Source organism: Plecotus auritus, assembly GCF_963455305.1.
Source record: "Plecotus auritus genome assembly, chromosome: 12".
NCBI lineage: Eukaryota > Metazoa > Chordata > Mammalia > Chiroptera > Vespertilionidae > Plecotus > Plecotus auritus.
In genome coordinates this window covers 22,246,724-22,267,188 of record NC_137778.1, presented here as the reverse complement: position 1 = coordinate 22,267,188, position 20,465 = coordinate 22,246,724, and the positions used below count along the sequence as shown (strand labels likewise).

Genomic DNA, 20,465 nt, shown 5'->3' with positions numbered 1-20,465 from the left:
TGAGCCACACTAGCTGGGCTCTCTGTGTCTTTCTGTGGCTTGACAGCTCATTTCTTTTTATTGCTGAATAATATTCCATTGTCTGTATGTATCACAGTTTGTTTATTCATTTCACCTACTGAAGGACATTGTGGTGCTTCCAAGTTTTGGCAGTTATGAATAAAGCTGCTATAAACATTTATGTGTAGGTTTTTGTGTAGTTGTAAGTTTTTAGCTCATTTGGGTAAATACCAAGGAGCACAATTGCTGAATCATATGGTAAGAATATATTTAATTTTGTAAGAAGCTGTCTTCCAAAGTGTCTGTACCATTTTACATGCCCACCAGCAATGAATGAGATTTCCTGTTGCCCCACATCATCTTCACCAGCATTTGGTACCTGTGTTTTGGATTTTGGCTATTCTCTTAGGTGTACAGTGATATCTCATTGTTCCTTTTACCTGCATTAAGCAGAAAACAGGGCCATTTTAGTTACCTTGGTCTAAACTTGAACTGGAGAGTGGACTATATGTTGTTAAACAGCGACCCCTTTGGACTTCTGTAAGGATCTATGGAGATAATTTGTGTGTCAGTTCTGCAGTATAATTAATTTTTTGAAAAATTTTCTGCAAATATACTAGTATGAATTTGAAATAGGTTAACATGGTAATTCATACTCCTTTGCCAGGAATTTGTAAGGGGTGAATTTTCTCAAAGTTTGTAATATCTAAAATTTTCTGTGTACTAACTTTTTTTCCCACTTCTCAAAGGAGCTTTTGAAAGAATTAGAACACTTTGGGTCTCTTGCTGGAGTAGGAGAAGAAATACGGGGTAAAGATATACATAACTCAACTGTGAGCAGAGCAGTTGGCCTTGTGCCTTCATTATTCAACTCTCAGTAGATAATAGGCAACCAGAGAACTAATATATTGGGATCCCAGAAACTGAAGAGATCTGCACTTCCCTGGAGCTGGGAAGCATGATATATGGAAGGTGTGGAAATTAGCAAAGTTTAAAAATGCAGTAGACTTTTGGCGAACACAAGTCTGATTGGCAGGTAATAAGGAAAGAGTATAGTTATATGGGCCTTGGGGCCTAATTTCCAATGAATGCACACTGTTTGCCAGGCATTGCACCAACTACATTTGTATCTGTTAATGTCTCTAACCTTCTTCACAACTGTGGGCAGTCATAGTACTTGTTTCCAGAATAAGAAACTGAGGCTTAGGGGCAGTAACTAACTTGACAAGGTCACCCTGCAGCAATGAATGGAGTTGGCGTTTGGATCTGTTGGAGTGTGAGCAGCTGGTGTTGTGCTGCACATGTAATTCTCTTGTTTGCCTTCCTGTAAGTGTGATGACGTGGCACACCCATCATCAAAAATCGCTAGCTTAGTTTTGAAATGTGGTCTTTGACCTCTTGGTTTTGTAGCCTGAGAGATAAGCAAATAGATGAGTCATGGGCATTTTGTGTTTAAATAAGAGGATATCCTCTTTAAACCCACTGTTTGTATACCAGAGGATTGAGAGTGAGATGGGACAGCAGGAAGTGTAGAAGTCAGGTAGTCCGGGTAGTGTGCAGTATTAGTACCAGTCCAGGTGCTTTGCAGGTACGCCTGGGTGTTTAGACAAGGTACTAATATAAGTGGAGGGAGAGGAGCCTGGCTGGTGACTAGGGGAGGTGGTCTCAGATAAATGCATAAACTAACCTTAGTCACTATTGCTTCATCTCATATCTCGTACAATCTTCTCATTACATTCCTCTTGCAGACCATGCTGAACACTTTGATTCTTCCCCCATTACCCATATTATCCCTGTGCTGCCCAGCTTCCAAACATTCAGGGACTTCCCATTGCTCACTAGACCAAACCAGTGTCCACAGCCTAATAGTCAGGCCCCTCACAGTCTAGTCCTCCTCTCTGCACCCAACTTTTTATTTCTGTCGGGCTGGTCCCCTTCTCCTCACCACCTCCTGAAGAGCTGTGTCCACCCCCAGCTCCAGGGGACTGTCCTCCCCCACCCAGCAAGCTGTATGGGCCCCTGCAGTGGCGATAGTGCTCTGAGTCCCTGCACGACACTGACCTGTGCTGACTCCACCTGGCACTGTCGCAGACCAGGGAAGGTGGCTGGCCGGTTAAGTGCTCATAGAAATTTATTCCAGTCCTGAAGCACCCAGCACTTGCTACTGTGACCCCGGGGACTTCAGAGACTATTTAGTCTTTGTGTAAGTGCAAATTAATGTCCTTGGTCAGACTCTAATGCCCTTCACCAGAGGGTAGGAGTGATTGATTGGCCGTTACTGTATGAATTTTGCTTCTCTGTCAGGACCTTAAGATGGATCACTGTGCTGAGAGGAGGAGCTGGGTCCTCACTGCTAATGGAGACTTGCCCCTTTCTGTACAGCCCTTTGTGGTTCTGGCTTTGCTGGAGCCTGCTTGTCCATGTCCTACTCTCAGAGGTGGAGGATGGAAGATAGATGATATGTAGGACCACAGTGACACTTTTATTTACACATTTTGCCTCACATTATAAAAGTGATTTTTTTTTTCAATGTAGCTGTCTCCATTCTGGAAGTAAATTGATTGTCACAGGCACATACTGTACTTATGGTGAGGACAAGATGGCAGGGCGGGGAGTGGGTAGAAGTGAGGGAGTGGTCTTAGGGAGTGCTGAAGGGGGCCCTGGAGCTCAGCTTATCCAGCTACTCATTTCATGGGGGCCAAAACTGAGACCCAGAATTCTGACGTCACATTCCACACACCTGAAACATGAGCTAAGGGTTCGGACTTTCTGACTCCTGTAAAGCTCTTTCCTTCTGATTCTTAGTCCTTTCTTTCCCCTTCCCTCCCCGCCTTCTTCTCCAGCCCATTTGCAGAGTTCCCGGGTTCCTCTGGTCTTACCTTTCCTTGGAACAGCCTCTGATTCACTAAGAGGAATAGACTGCTCATCACAACATGTGTTCCTGTGGCTCCACTGGAGTCAAAAATGAAGTATCCAAGGACTGCCCCCCAGTTTTACTGCAGCCTACAGCTGTAGTGGGGAGAGGTGCTTCAAGTGACAGCTTTGGCTTCAGTTCTATTTTAAAATGGAGACTTTTAATTTGGAGGGAGCCAGTGTAATCCTAGGTAGCCTACACAATGCTTTGACACTAAAAACAAAAAAAATCCATTTGAGTATATTGACACTGCTAAGGAGAAGCTGGTGTCCAGCCAGGTGCTGATGCATGACTGTCTTCTAGCATAAGTGTTTCATCACTTTGCCTTGATAAATGTGTTTCGTGGACATGCTTTCACTTTATATCCCACAGTCATTTTATGTTGAAGGTCATGCCTTTTCTAGTACCATTTCCCACTTCCCCACATTCTTGTCAGCTTTGGAGATCCATGTGTCCTCAGCAGAGCAACTCTACTTCAATCTCAGCTTATTTCTAGTTGACAGTTCCCTGTATAGCTAATAGGTCTCCTTTTGAAACAGGAAATGTAGGTGAACAGTAGGTGTCTTTTTCTTCTCAATTAACAGGTTTAAATTGTATCTATTTTTATGATTAGTGGAGAGAAATATGCCAGTTTTCATTATCCTGCGTTTGTCATACATATGATGTAGAGTGGTGTTTGAGGTGACACAAATCTGAGAAATTGCCTCCTAATCAAGCCCCTGGTGTTGTAGGTAAGGAATCTAAGGCCCAGAGAAAAGGGTTTTGCTCATTTACTCAGGCAGGTAGCTCTTACTCCAGTCCAGTGTTTCTTCTGCTATATCATCATAAACATAAAGAGAAACAGACCAGCTCTTTTCAAATGCACCTTTGCCTACTTATTAACAGAAAAAGGTGTATCAGGACCATTTCCCAAGAAATTTAAACTTCTTTTATAAGCCTTTTGTGGTAGTCAAACAACTATAGACCTTACCACTATTGTGGAAAGACAAAGATGGTCCTTGCCCTCCAGAAAATTAACTTGTAGTTTGAAAGTCTTTTCGATGGGGTAAAAAATAACATCTTCTGAGTTTTATTAATAGAATGATTGCTGCAGTAGAGACAGAACACTGGTTTCTTCTCCACTTCATCCTCGCCCTGTCTACCAGTGACTCGTGTCATCCACGATTGTCTCAGGGTTGACAGGGAAGGTGTTATGGAGCAGAACCAGGCTTGCCGAAGTATCTGTGCACTGCCCCTGGTGCTGGCACCTGTGGTACTGATGTATTCATGTCTCCACCTGTGCTTCCCATTCTCTCTGCAGGTATAACCGAGACTACGTGGTAGAAGGCGAACCCTACGCTGGTTATGACAGACACAATGCAGAGGTGGCAGCCTTTCACTTGGACAGGTGTGTGTGTAATCACAGTGGTTTACTTGCATTGTTTCCTTTCAAAAATATCCTGGAAGAGAGAGCTAGTGGACTCCCCCCTCTCCCCCATAAAGGCTGTGACACTAATAACTTTGACTTCTTACCTACTTTGGAGAGCTGACTGATTCCGTGAAATTTGTATGAGTCCCTCATAATTCAGGTGGTACTAGGAATACCAAAATACATTTCTTTCTTTATTTTCCCCATATATTTTTATTGATTTCAGAGAGGAAGGGAGAGGGGGAGAGAGAGAGAGAGAAACATCAATGATGACAGAGAATCATTGATCAGCTGCCTCCTGCAGGCCTTCTACTAGGGATCAAGCCTGCAACCCGGGTATGTTCCCTGACCAGGAATTGAACCGTGACCTCCTGGTTCATAGGTCAATGCTCAGCCACTGAGCTACACCAACCAGGCCCAAAGCACATTTCTTAACTCCAGGCTTTTTTGGGTTATTTCATTCTGGTCTGTCCTCTGTCATTATCATGAATGAAGATGTTACTGATAAATACAATGGCAGAATGAAAACCAAGGTTTGAACTCAGATCTCTAAATTGAACTGGTCATTTATTGAGCCTGGCAACACTGTTTTGTTTTTAAGGAAGTAATACTGACTTATCCTCATTTGCTAGAAATATAGAGCATGACGTATATAATGAATGTTATTGTCCTTTATATAAAATATGCACAGCTCCAATAACCCTAATAATTCCAAAGGAAAAATAATAGACATGAATTCTATATGTATAAGTTAGCTAGGGAAATTAACATTTTTTTCAGCAGGAACCTTGTGAGTGAACTGTCTAGTATCCCAGTTGCTCTTCTGATCAGCTCATTCATCAGGCACGTGGACAGACTTGTAAAGAAATATTCACAATGTTTAAAAACATTTTTTTAAATATATATTTTATTGATTTTTTATAGAGAGGAAGGGAGAAGGATAGAGAGTTAGAAACATTGAGAGAGAAACACCAATCAGCTGCCTCCTGCACACCCACTGGGTATGTGCCCGAAACCAAGGTACATGCCCTTGACCGGAATCGAACCTGGGACCTTTCAGTCCGCAGGCTGACGCTCTATCCACTGAGCCAAACTGGTTAGGGCCACAATGTTTTTTAAATGTAACTGTAAGGAAATTGGAAGAAAATTAAGGTAAATTTTTGGATTAGGAAGGATTTTCTAAGAATAAGAGTGATAGTCTTAAAAAAATCACAAAGAAAAAGCTCAGTAGACTCAACTAAATAAAAAAATTAACTCACATATCAAGAAACATCAAACAAAATTTAAATGCGAACAAACCAGGATAAAATACTTGAATCTAATGTAATCTAAGCATTAATAGCCTTAATATATAAATATTTATACAAATCTATACATATACTCAAATTCTAGTAGAAAATTGTCTAAAGGACACAGTTGATGGAATAGAAATTACTGATTGCTAATGAATATAGGGTAGGGAGCTCATCCTTACCAGTAATTCATAAAGTCCAGTTGAAACAATGAGATGCTATTTTCTCCTGCTGAAATGAAAAAAAAAACACAGACTTCATTGGCAGGAATTTATTGAGATTCAGATGCTGCCTCTGGCGGTAATTGGTTCAATCAAGAACTCGGGCCTTATGTGTCAAAAAACTTATTTGCATCAAAGGGTATGAATATTATCTAAGGTATTTCTTGGAAGGACCATGGAGAAATAATTAGAAATTCGAAGATACTTATTCCACAATCTTAGCTGTAGCTGGTAGCAATCTAAGAAACATCCAATGCCATGGAAAAGGTTAAAATGTTTTGTTCACAATCCCATGAATTTTCACTGCTTCTTTTAAGAACTAATGGGGAAGAGTTGGGTAAATCCTACTCCTCACTTGATGGTATACTAGAATTAGTCTTTCCAAGACCTCATTGTTTCCCAGTTTTCTTCATCCCCAAACCCCTCCCTGTTTCCCTATTGATGGATACCAGCAGTGCGTGAAGGTCATTTTCTCACATCCATACCAATACTTTATATTATCCAACCTATCAGTTTTTGTTCATCTAATATATGTAAAGTGGTATTTTATTTTGTAATTCCCCAATTATTGGCAAAATTTAGTATTTCCTTACCTTTTCATAGCACATCACCCACTTAATATAGAGTGGAGTAGTCTTTGTACAGAAATCATTACTTTTGATGTTAATTAAATATGATAATGTTTCCATTTCTGACTTGTTCTTTGGGAGGTCCTTCCCTACCTCAAAATCTGAAAAATACTCTCTAGCCAGTCACCCGACCCCTTTAGTTAACTGCCATCTCTGTGACTTGGCTCCTCGGCACTAAGCTGGCTGCTGTTCTTTGGCCTCATAATGGCCATTGGGAGAAAACATATTTCCCACTTTTTCTCCGATCCATGGCTCCTGACACGTTTCTGCTCTGGGGTGCTATTTCTTCGTTTCATTGGGATTTGACCACTTTCTCTGGCCTCAGGACGTTCTCTTTATTTTTATGTTATTTTGACAAATCTGTTGATCTCTGCTTTTGTGGCTTTTCTAAGATTCAGTTTAGGACAAAGTCAGTCAGAAGCCCTGAACAATGGACTTTTATTGCATAGCCATTTAAAAAAAATTTTATTTAAAAAATTTGGGGGTGATATTTGTTAAGATATTTGTCAAGTATGTAATTCTGTAATACATCATCTGTATATTGCATTGTGTGCTCACCATCTGAAGTCAGGCCTCTTTTCATCACCATACAGTTGACCCCCTTTGACACATTTCTTCCTCCCCCTACCCCCTTTCTCTCTGGTAACCACTGTACTACACAGCCATTTTTAAAGGCTTTGTAATGACATGGGAAAAGGCTCATGCTATAATAATCAGTGAAAAACGGGACACAAAACTGCATATTGTGTGTATATATACACAAGAGTGAGTATGTGTTTATATATACTTGTAAAGGAAAAATGCTTATATGCCCAAATGTCAGTTATTTCTGGATTTTGGAATTATGGGTGATCTTTATTTTCTTCATTATAAATTGTCTTTGTGTTCCAGATCCTGCCCCTCCAACATTTCTTCAGTGAATGTGTATTTTTTTTAGACAGGAAATTTCATTTAAAGAAAGAATTATTGTGCTCAACCATAAAATTCTCCTTTTAGACCGTTAGAAAAAAATATCTGTATTTAATTTGTCCTGTGGGTTTATCCTTTTAGATTAAGCCATATCATTTTCTGTCAGTGTGCTGTTTTATCAAAAGCTTGGAACCCAAGTATGGATTTAGACCCAGTTTTTTGTTGTTGTTTTTTTTTACCTTTGTTAAAATTTATTTAAAATTTTTTAATGAAAATTTTCTAACGAAAGTAGAATAGTATAATGAACTCATATACCCACTCCCTGGAATAAATAATAGTTTACATTTTGCCAGATTTGCCTTATCATTTTTGCTGAAGTGTATATTAAAGTAAGTTACATACATCTTGATATTAAACTCATAAACATATGTACCTCTAAAAAATATTTATACCTGTCAGCAATTCCTGTATATATCTAACATAATTAACCATAATTTTTAAGACTGCTGTTTAAATTATATCCTCAAAGATTTTTCTCTTCTGTTCTTCAACCCTCCAAACCAGGATTCTGGGTTTTCGCCGAGCCCCCTTGGTGGTTGGCAGGTTTGTTAATCTTCGGACAGAGATCAAGCCTGTGGCCACGGAGCAGCTCTTGAGCACCTTCCTAACTGTAGGTAAGAAGATATGAAGAACTTTGAGATGGTGGAATAGTTATTAAGTTAAGTGGGGCGTCATTGAGCAAGCTGGTTCGTGACTTTTAGGAATTGAAGAACTGAAGGGAATACAGAAGCAAGCCAGGCAACTTGCTCTTGGATTACTGGGGGAAATGGATTTAAAGTAGATGGCAGGAAACTGAAAGTTTTCCCTAATGTGTACTTGGTTGTGTCTGTGAAGTAGGAAGTGAGATCATTTACTGATAATGTAAGTAGCTGGTAACTTTATTTCCTTCTGCTTGTTCTTAGCTAGAGCACAAACTCAATTTTTGGCCTAAAACTGTTATTGTCTGTATATTGTTGGCTGGGTATTTTTTTCATGTACATGTACTTTCTTGGGATCTGTCTCCTTAGAATTGAGGAATCCTTAAGGCAACTTTGTGAGAACGTCAGAAATTCCCTTGTAGGATTGCATTTGGGCCTGGAAGATCACCGCTGCCTTCTCCTACTCTGCAAGGGGTAGCCTCTAACTCACGTGCATAGAACTGGCTACAGTCCCTCTGGGCCCTGCTCTCTGGTGGTACCTCACTCTGAGGCACAGGATCTGAGCTAAAATTCTCACTCCTGTTCTTGTGAGCACAGTGAGAATTGGGACAGTTCAGAGGTGCTGTGGTCTCTTGTCCCAGCCTCTTCATGGTGACATTTTCAATGACACATTGCTTCACATTATGACTTGAAACAGTCATTGCAAGATGAACTTCACCTTGCTTTGCTAGAGTGAATGGGTTTGCATTTAAAATGAGGTGAAACTGAATATTTAAAAGACTTGTGAGAGATTCATCATGCAGAGTTTAAACTTACAAGGCTGGAACTATGCTGTTCTTACAAGTAACCAAAAGCATACAGTGTCACTGATTTGTTTCTTATATTTTCTAAGCACTTGTGCTTGTTCAATTTTAAGCACTTTTACGCAGTTACTGTATTTGATCCTCAACAAAAAGCGTGATAAGTTGGGGAGGTTTAGCCGCATGCCATACTTGAGAAAGAGGCTGAAAAGTTAAATGACTTTCCCAAAGTCACAAAGCTACTCATTGTTATCCAGGATTCAGGCTCAGATTTTAAAACTCTAAAATATTTAATTTTCTTACGTTCTTTAATATTCATTCATTCAACAACATTTTGTTTAACTTCTGTGTGGCAGACTCTGTGCTAGATGCTGAATGTAAAAAAATGAATGATACCTTCCTGCCTTCAAGGAGCTTTGTCTAATGGGGAAGCCAAACATGTGCAGAGGGCCGTGGAGGGGAAGGGACCTGGAATTCAGGGCCAGGGTGATGTTACTCAGTGGAGGTGCTATTGCAACCAAGTCTCAAAGGCAGAGTAGCAATCCCACAGGAGGATACAGTGGGAAGGAACATCCTGGGTTTGGATTCCTAACCTTTTTTGTGCTAACGACTCCTTTGGCAGTCTAGAGAAGCTTATGGATCCTTTCCCACAATATTGTTTTTTAAAATAAATAGATGCATAGACTTACAAATGAAACCAATAATATTGAGGTATTTATAAATTTAAAAAATTACAAATAGCAAGTTTGTGATAGTCACTTGTGCCTTGTTATTTAACAGATAACAAGACCTAGCAGATCTAGTAACTACTGTAATTTGAGACTACAAATGATACCTTGTAGTATTTGCAACAACAATGCTACTATGTTATGAAAACTCTGTGATATCTTCTAGTGAAAAAGTCACAGATAATGGCACTACTGCTATAGTTTGCTCCCTACCATAATAATTGAAGGAAATGCTAAGTTTCAAGTAGAAGTTAATGAAAATAAAACTGTGATTTTGTTCCCATCCAGTTCCCGGGTGGAAGACAGAGCACACAGGGTGTCGAGAAGAGCATGACAGCTCAGGAGACTGTGATTTAGCTGAAGTTAAGATTCTGTGTGGGGTTGGAGACTGAGCAAGGCAGGTGGTCAGGACAGTGTCACCAAAGGGCCCTGTGCACCAACCTACAAGTTGAAACTTTCTCCTTAAGCACTGGGGGCTACTAACATAGCCTGAGCACTGGAAGCTCTTGGAGTGAATTCATATGCAGTAAGTCAGAAGTAACGTAGTTAAGAGATACTCTAGAATGGGAAGAATTGGTGGACATATTAAATGGAACATTCCAGGAATAAACAGTTCCTAAGTTTTAAACTGTGCACCATTCCGAGTAGCATCATGAAATATCACCTGTCGGCTCTGTGCATCCCGGGATGTGCAAATCCTCCCCTGGTCCAAGGTATCCACACTGTATACGCTCCCCACCCACCCTGTGCATCCCATCTCCCTCCTCTGAGTGCTCTGGCAAAACAGAAGAGGACATTCCTTTCCTTAAAGTGAGTTCAAAAAGACACTGTGGCGGTAGTGGGCTCCTGGAGAGAGATTGGGTAGGAGGGACATGGAGAAAGGGAGACTTACTTTTTCATATATATCCTTTGGTACCTTTTGAATTTTTTTTATACCATGTGCTTTGATTACCTATACTGTTTTAAATGGAAGTTCAGGATCTTGGTTTTCACAGTATCTGTTTCCCTAGCTGCTCTCTTCTCCATTGTTTAGGGAGAATTTGGAATCTTCCTTTTTTTTCCCCCTTAAGTGTGTTTGGTTCCTTTCTCTCCTTTAGGAAATAATACTTGTTTCTATGGGAAGTGTTATTACTGCCGAGAAACAGAGCCAGCTTGTGCCGACGGAGACACGATGGAGGGATCTGTTACCCTCTGGCTTCCAGATGTGTGGCCTCTGCAGAAACACCGACACCCCTGGGGCAGGACTTACCGAGAGGGCAAACTGGCCAGGTAAACGCTCCTGTGAGTCACTACTAGTCCTCTCCTGTGCCTGGCCCAGGGCCGCCCATATGCAGCCAGGGGTTCTGTCCGAGACTAAAGAGAACAGTGGAGGGTCAGGGGCAAACCTGCTAGGCAAAGACTTCACCTTCTCTGTGTTGAGACGATGCAGGGACAATGTCGGCTCTCAGTAAATAACCCTAGTGTTGCTGCTTGCCTCCAGGTGGGAGTACGATGAGAGCTACTGTGACGCAGTGAAGAAAACATCCCCTTACGACTCCGGCCCGCGTCTCTTGGATATCATTGACACGGCTGTCTTTGATTACCTGATTGGCAATGCTGACCGCCATCACTATGAGAGTTTTCAAGACGATGAGGGTGCCAGTATGCTCATCCTCCTCGATAATGCCAAAAGGTAGGACCACAGGACTACCTTGTCAGGTAGCGGTTTCTAGGCTATCCTGGAAAACTCCAGAGCACACCTGACAGAAGGCATCTTTCCTGTTTCCGCTTGGGGTCTTCTCTATTGGCGATCCCATTCTTCTGTCTTGTTCAGGTTTGCATTCCTTCCACCCTCAGGGATCTGAGAACTTTAAAAATGGAAATGTGGTTTTTTCCCAGGAGTCAAAGACTGTGATTTGTTCACAGACAGCTGGAAACCAAGGCCTTTGATTTGCCACCACTCACATCATTCTTTCTTGACTATGATATTTAGAATCTTGAGAAATACATAATAGAACATGAAATTTGATTACTGTTCAACTTATTTTACCCAAAGGTTCATGCCGTTTAAAAGATTAATTTTTTTGATAGGCTGCTTTGCTGTTTTTGTAGAAGTGTTTGCCCAGACTTTTCACTATCATGAGAGGAAGAGGAGTTGCTTAGTGATTATATATAAAGACAACTTACTTTTATCTTCAATAAAATTATTTTACTATTTTTGAATCAATAATTGTCCTTATTTTTTTAAGTCTGGGCTCTTTGAAGAACACATTGTATTTGCAATTTACACTCTGCATTCTCGATGGTGCCCAGTTCAGTACCTCACTTTTGTTACACTTAATAGAATACTTTTGTTTGCTGAATAGAATACTTCTTTGGAGCCCAGAATTGTCCAGGTCACTACTGTTAACATTGGTTGCTGAGAGTAAGCTGAGACATGGGTCCTCAGCAAAGAATACTTGGACAGCATTTGCTAATGATGCCAGCATCTTACACTGAGCACAGACACCTCGTGCTCTGTGAAAGGTGATGACAGCTGTAGAAAGTGAGAGGCCAGCAAACACTGCCCTCTTCCCCACCCTCCCACCCCACCTCTTGCCAGCAGAGCAGGCAGTAGTCAGTGCTACATACATTCCAGAAAATTTTTTATTCTTGTAAAAATGATCCTTTTTTTAAAGATCACGTGAACTATGGAAATATGCATTGAAATAGTTGCCTTTGCCATTTATTATTTGAGGGCCTGCATTGTGCTTTGGGTTACCAGACCCTTTGGTTATTATGAGGAGCTTCCAGGAAGAGTAGGAGGTTAACAGTTTTTCTAGTATCAGTTCTCCTCATCTCTCTCTCTTTTTTAATCTAGCAATCTGTGTACTTGAGTTCTGGCCAGGAAAGAATTCAGAGCAAGACCCAAATTGCAAGAGAATATTTATTGGATAAAATACAGAGGTAGAAAAAGTAATTCCTAGAGGAAATGGGCTTAGGAAACAAGTGATGGAGTTAAGGGAAAGGCACAGGAAGGCGTGCTCCTGGGAAGGAGAGTGCCAGTTCTCCTTTTCTTACTCTGAATTACTGCTCAGATCATTTTTACATCTGCTTTGAACTAACTGTTTTCTCAGCCTCTGCGAGTAGTTTTTGCATTCTGAATCTGTTCATATACTTGCAGGAAATAGGATAATCCAAACCTTTTCTGGTTGGTAATTTTGGAGGAGAACAGCAATACTTGTTTTTACAAGTAATGACCATCTGCTTGTTGGCAGGAACCTGGCATGAATAGCCTGTATTTCTCCACCCACACTTAAAACTTGTCCAGGTTTAGAGGTCTTCAGCTTCCCTCTGAGGCTTTTGTGCCTCAGCACCTTGCTGTATTTTGTCAGGAGAGAGGGTTCTTGTAAATGTGTGTATTTGTTGTTCGATGCTGCAGCACAAGCTGTTAGGAATCTGTGTCTAATTGGTCATGCCCTGTTTATTGTTAATTGACTTGAGCTGTGGGAGCGTGACATTATTTAGGATCACATTTGGGTTTCTTATAGAATTTGCTCTTGCTTTGATGCTAAGAAGGGAACTGGTGCTTCTACCTAATTCACCAAGATTTCATTTCATTTTCAGCTTTGGGAACCCCTCGCTGGATGAGAGAAGCATTCTTGCCCCTCTCTATCAGTGTTGCATGTAAGTTACGCACATCAAATGCCAGGTTCAGATAACAGTACAGCAGTGTTCTTGGCCTTAAAACTTTCTAATACCTGAGCCATGCTTTTCATGCTTTTCTAACCTAGAACCCCTTAAGGGCCTGACATGGAGGATATAAATACTCAGAATTCATTTTGAGTTTTGTATGAATAAAAGTCTTCATAATATTTAGTAATGTATATCCATGTTTGTTTTAATATCAGAATATAGTCCCTCCCCCCAAAAAATTCTGGTACAATCTGTGTCCCTGGTTGCTGTATTGTGTTTACCTTATGGTTTCAAGTCCTCTCACCACCACAGACATCCTGTGGGTCGCATATCTCAATTTGAAATTGTATAAACCAAAAGTAACATTTCCCATATGTATTTAGTAACTGATGTTATTTTTTTTAAGTCTATGCTATAGAACAAAGAAAAGGTAAATCAAGAAAATAAAATTAAAAACTGGCTCTAAGAAGCTCCTGATTGCGGTAAAATTTTAAAGTGAGCACTGAGAATCAGCTGGAATCCCCAGAGATGCAATTTCAGCAGCACCACTTCCCACTGGTCAATTCCCCGGGTCCCTGGGACCATGTGAGACTGCTCCTCCTGGCAGCACACCTTCTCCTTTCTTTCTTTCTTAAATGTACTTTTATTTATCTATTTTTTCCTTTTATTTTTTAAATATATAGTTTTATTGATTTCAGAGAGGAAGGGAGAGGGAGAGAGAAATAGAAACATCAATGATGAAAGAGAATCATTGACCGGTTGCCTCCTGCATGCCCCACACTAAGGATCGAGCCCACAAGCTGGCATGTGCCCAGGAATCGAACCATGACTTCCTGGTTCATAGGTCGATGCTCAACCACTGAGCCACCATGGCCGGGCTTTTGCCTTTTTTTAATCACAAAAATATTCTGCAGAAAGCTTATCCAGGCAACCCTTAATTATCTTAATTAATATTGGGAAGTAATGATACAGCCAAGCAAAAGCTGTATCTTTCAAGGAAGATGTTTTTATATTAATACTTAGGGTTATCAGTCTGGTCCCACCAGGAGATGGAAAAAACATAGTGGGTTAAATGGGAAAGTTTAGTGTAAAGAATTATTAACTCTGTTGTGGTCAAAGTTGGCCACCACAAGATGGCCAGCAGGGGAGAGCAGTTGGGAGGGACCAGGCCTGCAAGGGAGGGCAGTTGTGGGCAATCAGGCCAGCAGGGGAGGGCAGTTAGGGGCAAACAGGCTGGCAGGGGAGCAGTTAGGCATCAATCAGGCTGGCAGGGGAGTGGTTAAGGGGTGATCAGGCTGGCAGGCAGAAGCGGTTAGGGGCAATCAGAAAAACAGGCAGGCGAGCAGTTGGGAGCCAGCAGTCCTAGATTGTGAGAGGGATGTCTGACTGCCCGTTTAGGCCCAATCCTGCCTGGTAGGATCGAGCCTAAACAGGCAGTCGGACATCCCTCGAGGGGTTCCAGATTGGAGAGGGTGCAGGCTGGGCTGAGGGACACACACCCCCATGCACGAATTTCGTGCACCAGGCCTCTAGTTTATAATATTAATGGTAGAAATTTTTTAAAATTCAAAAATGTAAAAAGAAGGAAATAAAATTACCCATTAAGATGTTAGGGTAATTTCTGTTCACACTATAGTGACTTCTTTCTAATCACGTGTCTGTGTTTTTGTGTGTGTGTCTGTATACAAATACACATTTTCTTTCCCCATAGATTTGGAGTAAAACAGCTTCTTTACTCCCATATACCTAATATCATGGACATTGTCTTTACTCCTGTTAACATCTGCATGGTATTTAACTTGAATGGATGAGCCATAACTTATTTAATTATTTACCAATTGTTGGACATTCAGTTTGGTTCACATTTTCCTTTTTATAAATAGCACTGCAGTGAACATGTATAAATCTTTATATTACCTCTCAATTACCTAGAAAAAATATCAAAATGTGATAATGTGACTTACTCATACTGATTTTTGTAGTTGAGGTATTTTACATAATAATTTCTTTACTTTTCTTTGCCAAGCAGGCTTTAAACTCCATTTAATAGTGAGAGGTCTTATGTAACCCATTCGAAACCTTTTTCTTTCAGCATTCGGGTTTCTACCTGGAACAGACTGAATTACCTAAAGAATGGTGTGCTGAAGTCTGCCTTAAAATCTGCCATGGCCCATGACCCCATCTCCCCAGTGCTGTCCGACCCGCACCTGGACGCTGTGGACCAGCGGCTCCTGAGTGTCCTGGCCACTGTGAAGCAGTGCACGGACCAGTTTGGGATGGACACTGTGCTGGTGGAAGACAGGATGCCTCTCTCTCACTTATAATTCGCAGCACAGAATAACTGAAACTTCTTTTTACAAAGATAGAGTAACAGCACAATCAATTCCAAATGGTATGAGATGGATTGGAATGGCCGGCAGTAAGTTCTGGTGACAGGACAGAGTGGCCTTGGATTTCATTGGTGTTTTCCATCGTAGAAACTGAAGTGAAGATTCTTAGTTCAGAACACGGATGTTCTGCTGAGTTACCTGACTTCCTCGGCCCTTGCCCATTCTAGTGGGCATCGCAGTTGGTTAGTCTTAATTCTCATGCCAAAGGACAACAGGTGTGACGTTTGGATAGGTTCATGCTGGGATTGGTTCTGGAGGGGGTATTTGGAGTTCATTCTTACAGTCCTTTCACCATACCTGTGGATTTTCTGAGAACACTTTGCAATCTCTTGAGTCCTTTTTTACCAGGACTAGTCAAATTGAGAATTTTCCTGCCTCCTGAGGAGTGGCAGCAAGTAAAACCTGGCATTTTGTGGAGCCAAAGGAACAGGCTCTGTTGGAGGGGGGTATGTTTTAGAGGGAGAACAAAAGCAGGAAAGATGTTTGGGCTTTTCAGCGATTAGGCAGTAGCACTTTTGATGATTCTTAGAGGAGGGAAGAAGGGAGAGAGAAGGTGACCAGAATCGGAGAGATGACTGGATTAGCAAAAGCAGGTTCCCCTGGGTTTTATTTAAGTTCTTAAGGTGTGTAAAAGCTAATGTGACTTGTACCTGAGTAAAGTTTGTGTTCTCACAGTTGTGTTTCAATTAACCAAAAAATTGTCTCTGGAGAATTTATTGTTACAACCCAAGCATGAATCTCTTATGAGACTTTTATTTCTTTATTTTGCCCAAAGGAGACAAATCCTTTCCAGATTAACAAAGCAAACAAAAAATACCTTGAATAACAGTTAGGTTACTTGTGACCTCTGCCATCCTGGTTTCTCTTCTGAGATGAATTTCCATCTCGGCCTTTAAGGCCTTGGAAGCTGCTATTCCCAGAGACTGGCAACCCTGATTGTGCCTTTCTTGTGATAAGAGCCAGCTCACTCTGGCAGATGAACGTGTACATCCTGCTGCTGGCTGGGCTGACTTATGATTTGAGCCATGTGGATGACTGGAAACAAAGATTTAAGCCTTCTGAGCCTTAAAACTAAGGAGGGTGTACCAGGAAGAGCCTTAAGATTCTGAGTTATGTCAAAACCTAATTTCGTCATTTAATCTTGTTTGGAGTTTCTAACTCGTGTTCTGTCTCTTGTTAGCGTTCTCAGATTTCAGGTTGCTAAAACACAGGCTGAGTCCTGGGTTCTGGCAGAGAGGTTGTGCCATGTAAGCAGCTGCAGTAAAATACAGGGCCAGAGGGCGGCAGGCCTGGTGTGCCCGCTCAGTGTGTCCTCCGCGCTGTGTGCTGTCCCACGTGTTGTCTGGGTGCTGTTCCAGTTCTGTGCTTCTGTCAAGCAGAGACTAATAGTTAACAGTGTGGTTGAACACATTTAATGCCAGCCATTGGAGGCCAATTGTAAGCAACCATCCTTTCAAAAGCAGTTTAGAATTTATGCCCAAACGTCCTGGCATTGAAAGATAACTAAGTATCCTGTGACTACTTTAAAAGAGCATGAAATTAGGATACTTTTGTACTTTGTATATACATTTTGAGATGTATACAAGAATGGGCCGAGTTATTTAAAAAGGTTTTGAATTTTAGAAGACAGTATTAGCACAAAACACTAAAATATCGTTGACAAAAGGCGGTATTGATACCAGTTGTAAGGCCATTGACTGTGTACATGCCCAGAAACCCACAGTTGAGCGGGAGGATACCTTGGAGAGTGTGTACCCGCAGGGTCAGCGAGCCGTCGGGAGGGAGATAGGCAAGGATGTCAGCCCCACTCTCCTTGGTAAATGTTCGCTGAACTAAATTGGTGAGTGCTCTTTCAGCACACGGTCCCTTTAGGTGCCCCACTGGAATGCCTAAGAGCTGTTCGCAGACTGCGAAGTTGATTCATAATGTCGAAGCAGGAGACTCTGCTGAGGAAAAGAATAGGAGAGAAAGCTGCTAGGAAACTCTCATCCCTTTTTATAACAGTGCCGAAAATGAATAATTTCCTTCTCTTTCCCTGCTGTTTAAAAATTCATGCTCTTAAAAGATGTTCAGATCTGTAGTGGTTAAAGTTAGAATTGTGCTGATTATGTGACACAGAATGTAAATTTATATTCGAAGTCAGGATTGGATTAAGCAAGAAAAGTATGTTTGGGTGAACCTTAGAGAAAATCAACCATAAACATAGCCCTGAAATTCACAAACACTAAGTTTTATTTGGAAAAAAACACACATATCTTTTCAAAAGTTTTCTAACACTGTTCCCTTGATGGTTTATTTATTAGAATCTAGCACTATTAGACAAGTCATTGGAAGGGTTTTTGGTCAGCTTAAAGTAGAGTGTGTCTAGCTGACATCTAAAGGTAGAGTGAATACATTTTAATATTATAAAGCTAGGAAAATCAGAAGTGACTGCTATTTCCTTATCTCCTTCTACTTCTTAAATATGTTTATTCCAGAGTCTTAGTAGGGAAATATGAGGAGAGAGGTTTCATTCTAAAACTGTTCTTTAATGTGAGTCTATATCGTGGGTTTGGCCATAAGTAATTTTCTGTGCAAAACAAATTATAGACAGGACCTGATTTGCTCAGCATATTTGTTCAATAGTATATTAGTAAGGCATTTGCATTCATAATTAATGTGTCAAATGAAACTTAAGAATGAAATGGGAGAATTTGGGTACATCCACTTCATATTATTTTGGGAAAGATTAATCCTATACATGGCAATTTTTTTGCTGTTCTTCCAAAGAAATCGATCTTTTCTCAAAAACAAAACAAAAGGCTTTTGGCCTCCCCTTCCCATCCACCATATTCCTTCAACCTCCTTTCTCATTGGTCCCTGTATTGTATTCTTGTTTGACCAGCAAGTGACCACACCTCAGTAATGGTAATACGGCATCTGTCAGTGAGCTAGCTGACTTATATCCTGGGAGCTTGAGCTTCAGGAAACGTGAGTAAAGATATATGTATGTATATAGTCATATATGTATTCTAGCAAGAAAAAATTTATTTATTTTGACACAGGGAAACACTGATTTATGTTGCTGAAGAACTTGAAGCTAGTAAAAGGTTCTCTTCTCAGTCTCTGAGCGTGGACCCTACGTGCATAGAGATCATTCATTCAGTAAACGCCTACTGAGCAACTCTGGTGAGCCAGCCCCACTAGGCACATTATGAGCCAGATAGACCTGACTTCACAAAACCTCTTGTACAGGGAAAGCCAGTTTTTCTTCCTCCAATTTCTCAAGTCTGAGTTAAAAGGTAGGGGCTGCCACAGGTTTTTAAGGAACTAAGGGGTTACAAATACAGAAAGGGGGGAACTGGGAATAACTTAGTGGGAAGCTAATTTATTTGCTTAGAAGTGTAAGAACACCACTCTCTGTTTTGATCTACCAAGGATTTCCTCCCAAATAGAGGTTGTGCTGGGTAAGTCACCAAACAAGACAGATGTACACCTAAATTTCTAATATGTTCTATGGGTTTCAATTCTGAAAAAAGAAAATTAATAAAGATTTTAATAAGTATTGATGTATCATGTTTTCCTCTTATTCTTTCTCCCCCATTTTAGGATACTTCCAGTGTTTTCTGTTTCATTTTCCTATTTATTTTAGTAGGGGACAGAAAATCACATCTTATGCTTTCACAGGATCTGATGGATGAGACCTTTAGCTTCCTTTGGAGTCTTCAAAAGGCCCAGACCAGGTTGTGACTGGACCAAAACTTTCCAGAGGATGTTTCTTGGATGCTTTTTGTGCATTTAGTAGTTAACTCAATTCTTACAGCTTCTTTAGAGATAAAAAATTATGAATCCTAAGGAACCTGTCAGGACAGTCCCGCAGAGGCACGGAAAAGAGGACCAGGTGCCCTGATTATAATTCTTAGGACACTCAGATTTTTAATTTTTTTTATAATTTAATTTTTTTTTGTTAATCCTCACCTGAGGATATTTTCCCATTTTCAGAGAGAGTGGAAGGGAAAGAAAGAGGGAGAGAGAGAGAGAGAGAGAAACATCAATGTGAGAGAGAGACATCAATTTGTTGCCTCCTGCATGTGCCCCAGCAGGGGTCGGGGATCAAACCTGCAACAGAGGCACATGCCCTTGAACAGGAATTGAGCCCGAGACCCTTTTGGTGCACAGGCTGGGGCTCTAACCACTGAACACACCAGCAAAGGCCCAGATTTTTAACTTTTGAAATGGAAATCGAGTATCATAAGTCAACCAGACAACTGAGCAGAGTTCTTAAGACTTTTTTTACTTGGTTTGCAGCATTTTGTTTGTGCCAGTTTTTGTCATTTGTATTGAATACCAATGGGAGGCTAAAGCCTAGGACATGTTCTTCCAGGCTCACCACATCAATCCTTTTCCAGGTGAGATTTCAGGCTTCGTTCGCTTCTCAGGCATATCAGAAAGACTGGGAGTATAGCTTGCAAAGGCAGCTGGGAGTAGGGAGGGCATGCTTCTGTTATGGGCTAATTTTACCCAGTGTGTTTGCCTATAAGAACTTTTTAGTAGCCCTCAGTTTGTAAGAGACAAGAATGGTCATAATTACTGGTATAACAAGGATGGGTTTTTTAAAAATACATATTTTTATTTCAGACAGGAAGAGAGAGGGAAAGAAAGAAACATCAATGACTCTGAGAGGGAATCATTGATTGGTTGCCTGCATGGGTGGATTTTGTAAGGTAGGTTGCTGTATAAATCCCAGGGAGTAACAGTAAGTCATGATTTGTAAAGTATTTGATCTTTCTTTAGTAGACATCTGGGCATTGTGCTCTGAGCCATGGATGCCATCGAGATGGTA

The 20,465-nt window shown here is 40.9% G+C and overlaps 1 protein-coding gene across 5 annotated transcripts in view; it reads left to right on the top strand.

The window, feature by feature from the left end:
- FAM20B (FAM20B glycosaminoglycan xylosylkinase) overlaps positions 1 to 19,194 on the top strand; it is a 37,790-nt gene extending 18,596 nt beyond the window's left edge. For all 5 annotated transcript variants that reach the window (XM_080648348.1, XM_080648346.1, XM_080648349.1 and 2 more), the window contains 6 exons: positions 4,215 to 4,301; positions 7,938 to 8,047; positions 10,697 to 10,868; positions 11,080 to 11,271; positions 13,185 to 13,244; positions 15,346 to 19,194. In XM_080648348.1, coding sequence (XP_080504474.1) covers positions 4,215 to 4,301; positions 7,938 to 8,047; positions 10,697 to 10,868; positions 11,080 to 11,271; positions 13,185 to 13,244; positions 15,346 to 15,577 — 853 coding nt within the window. In that variant the 3' untranslated portion in view covers positions 15,578 to 19,194. The remainder of the gene's footprint in view (positions 1 to 4,214; positions 4,302 to 7,937; positions 8,048 to 10,696; positions 10,869 to 11,079; positions 11,272 to 13,184; positions 13,245 to 15,345) is intronic.
- Positions 19,195 to 20,465: the final 1,271 nt, after the last annotated feature.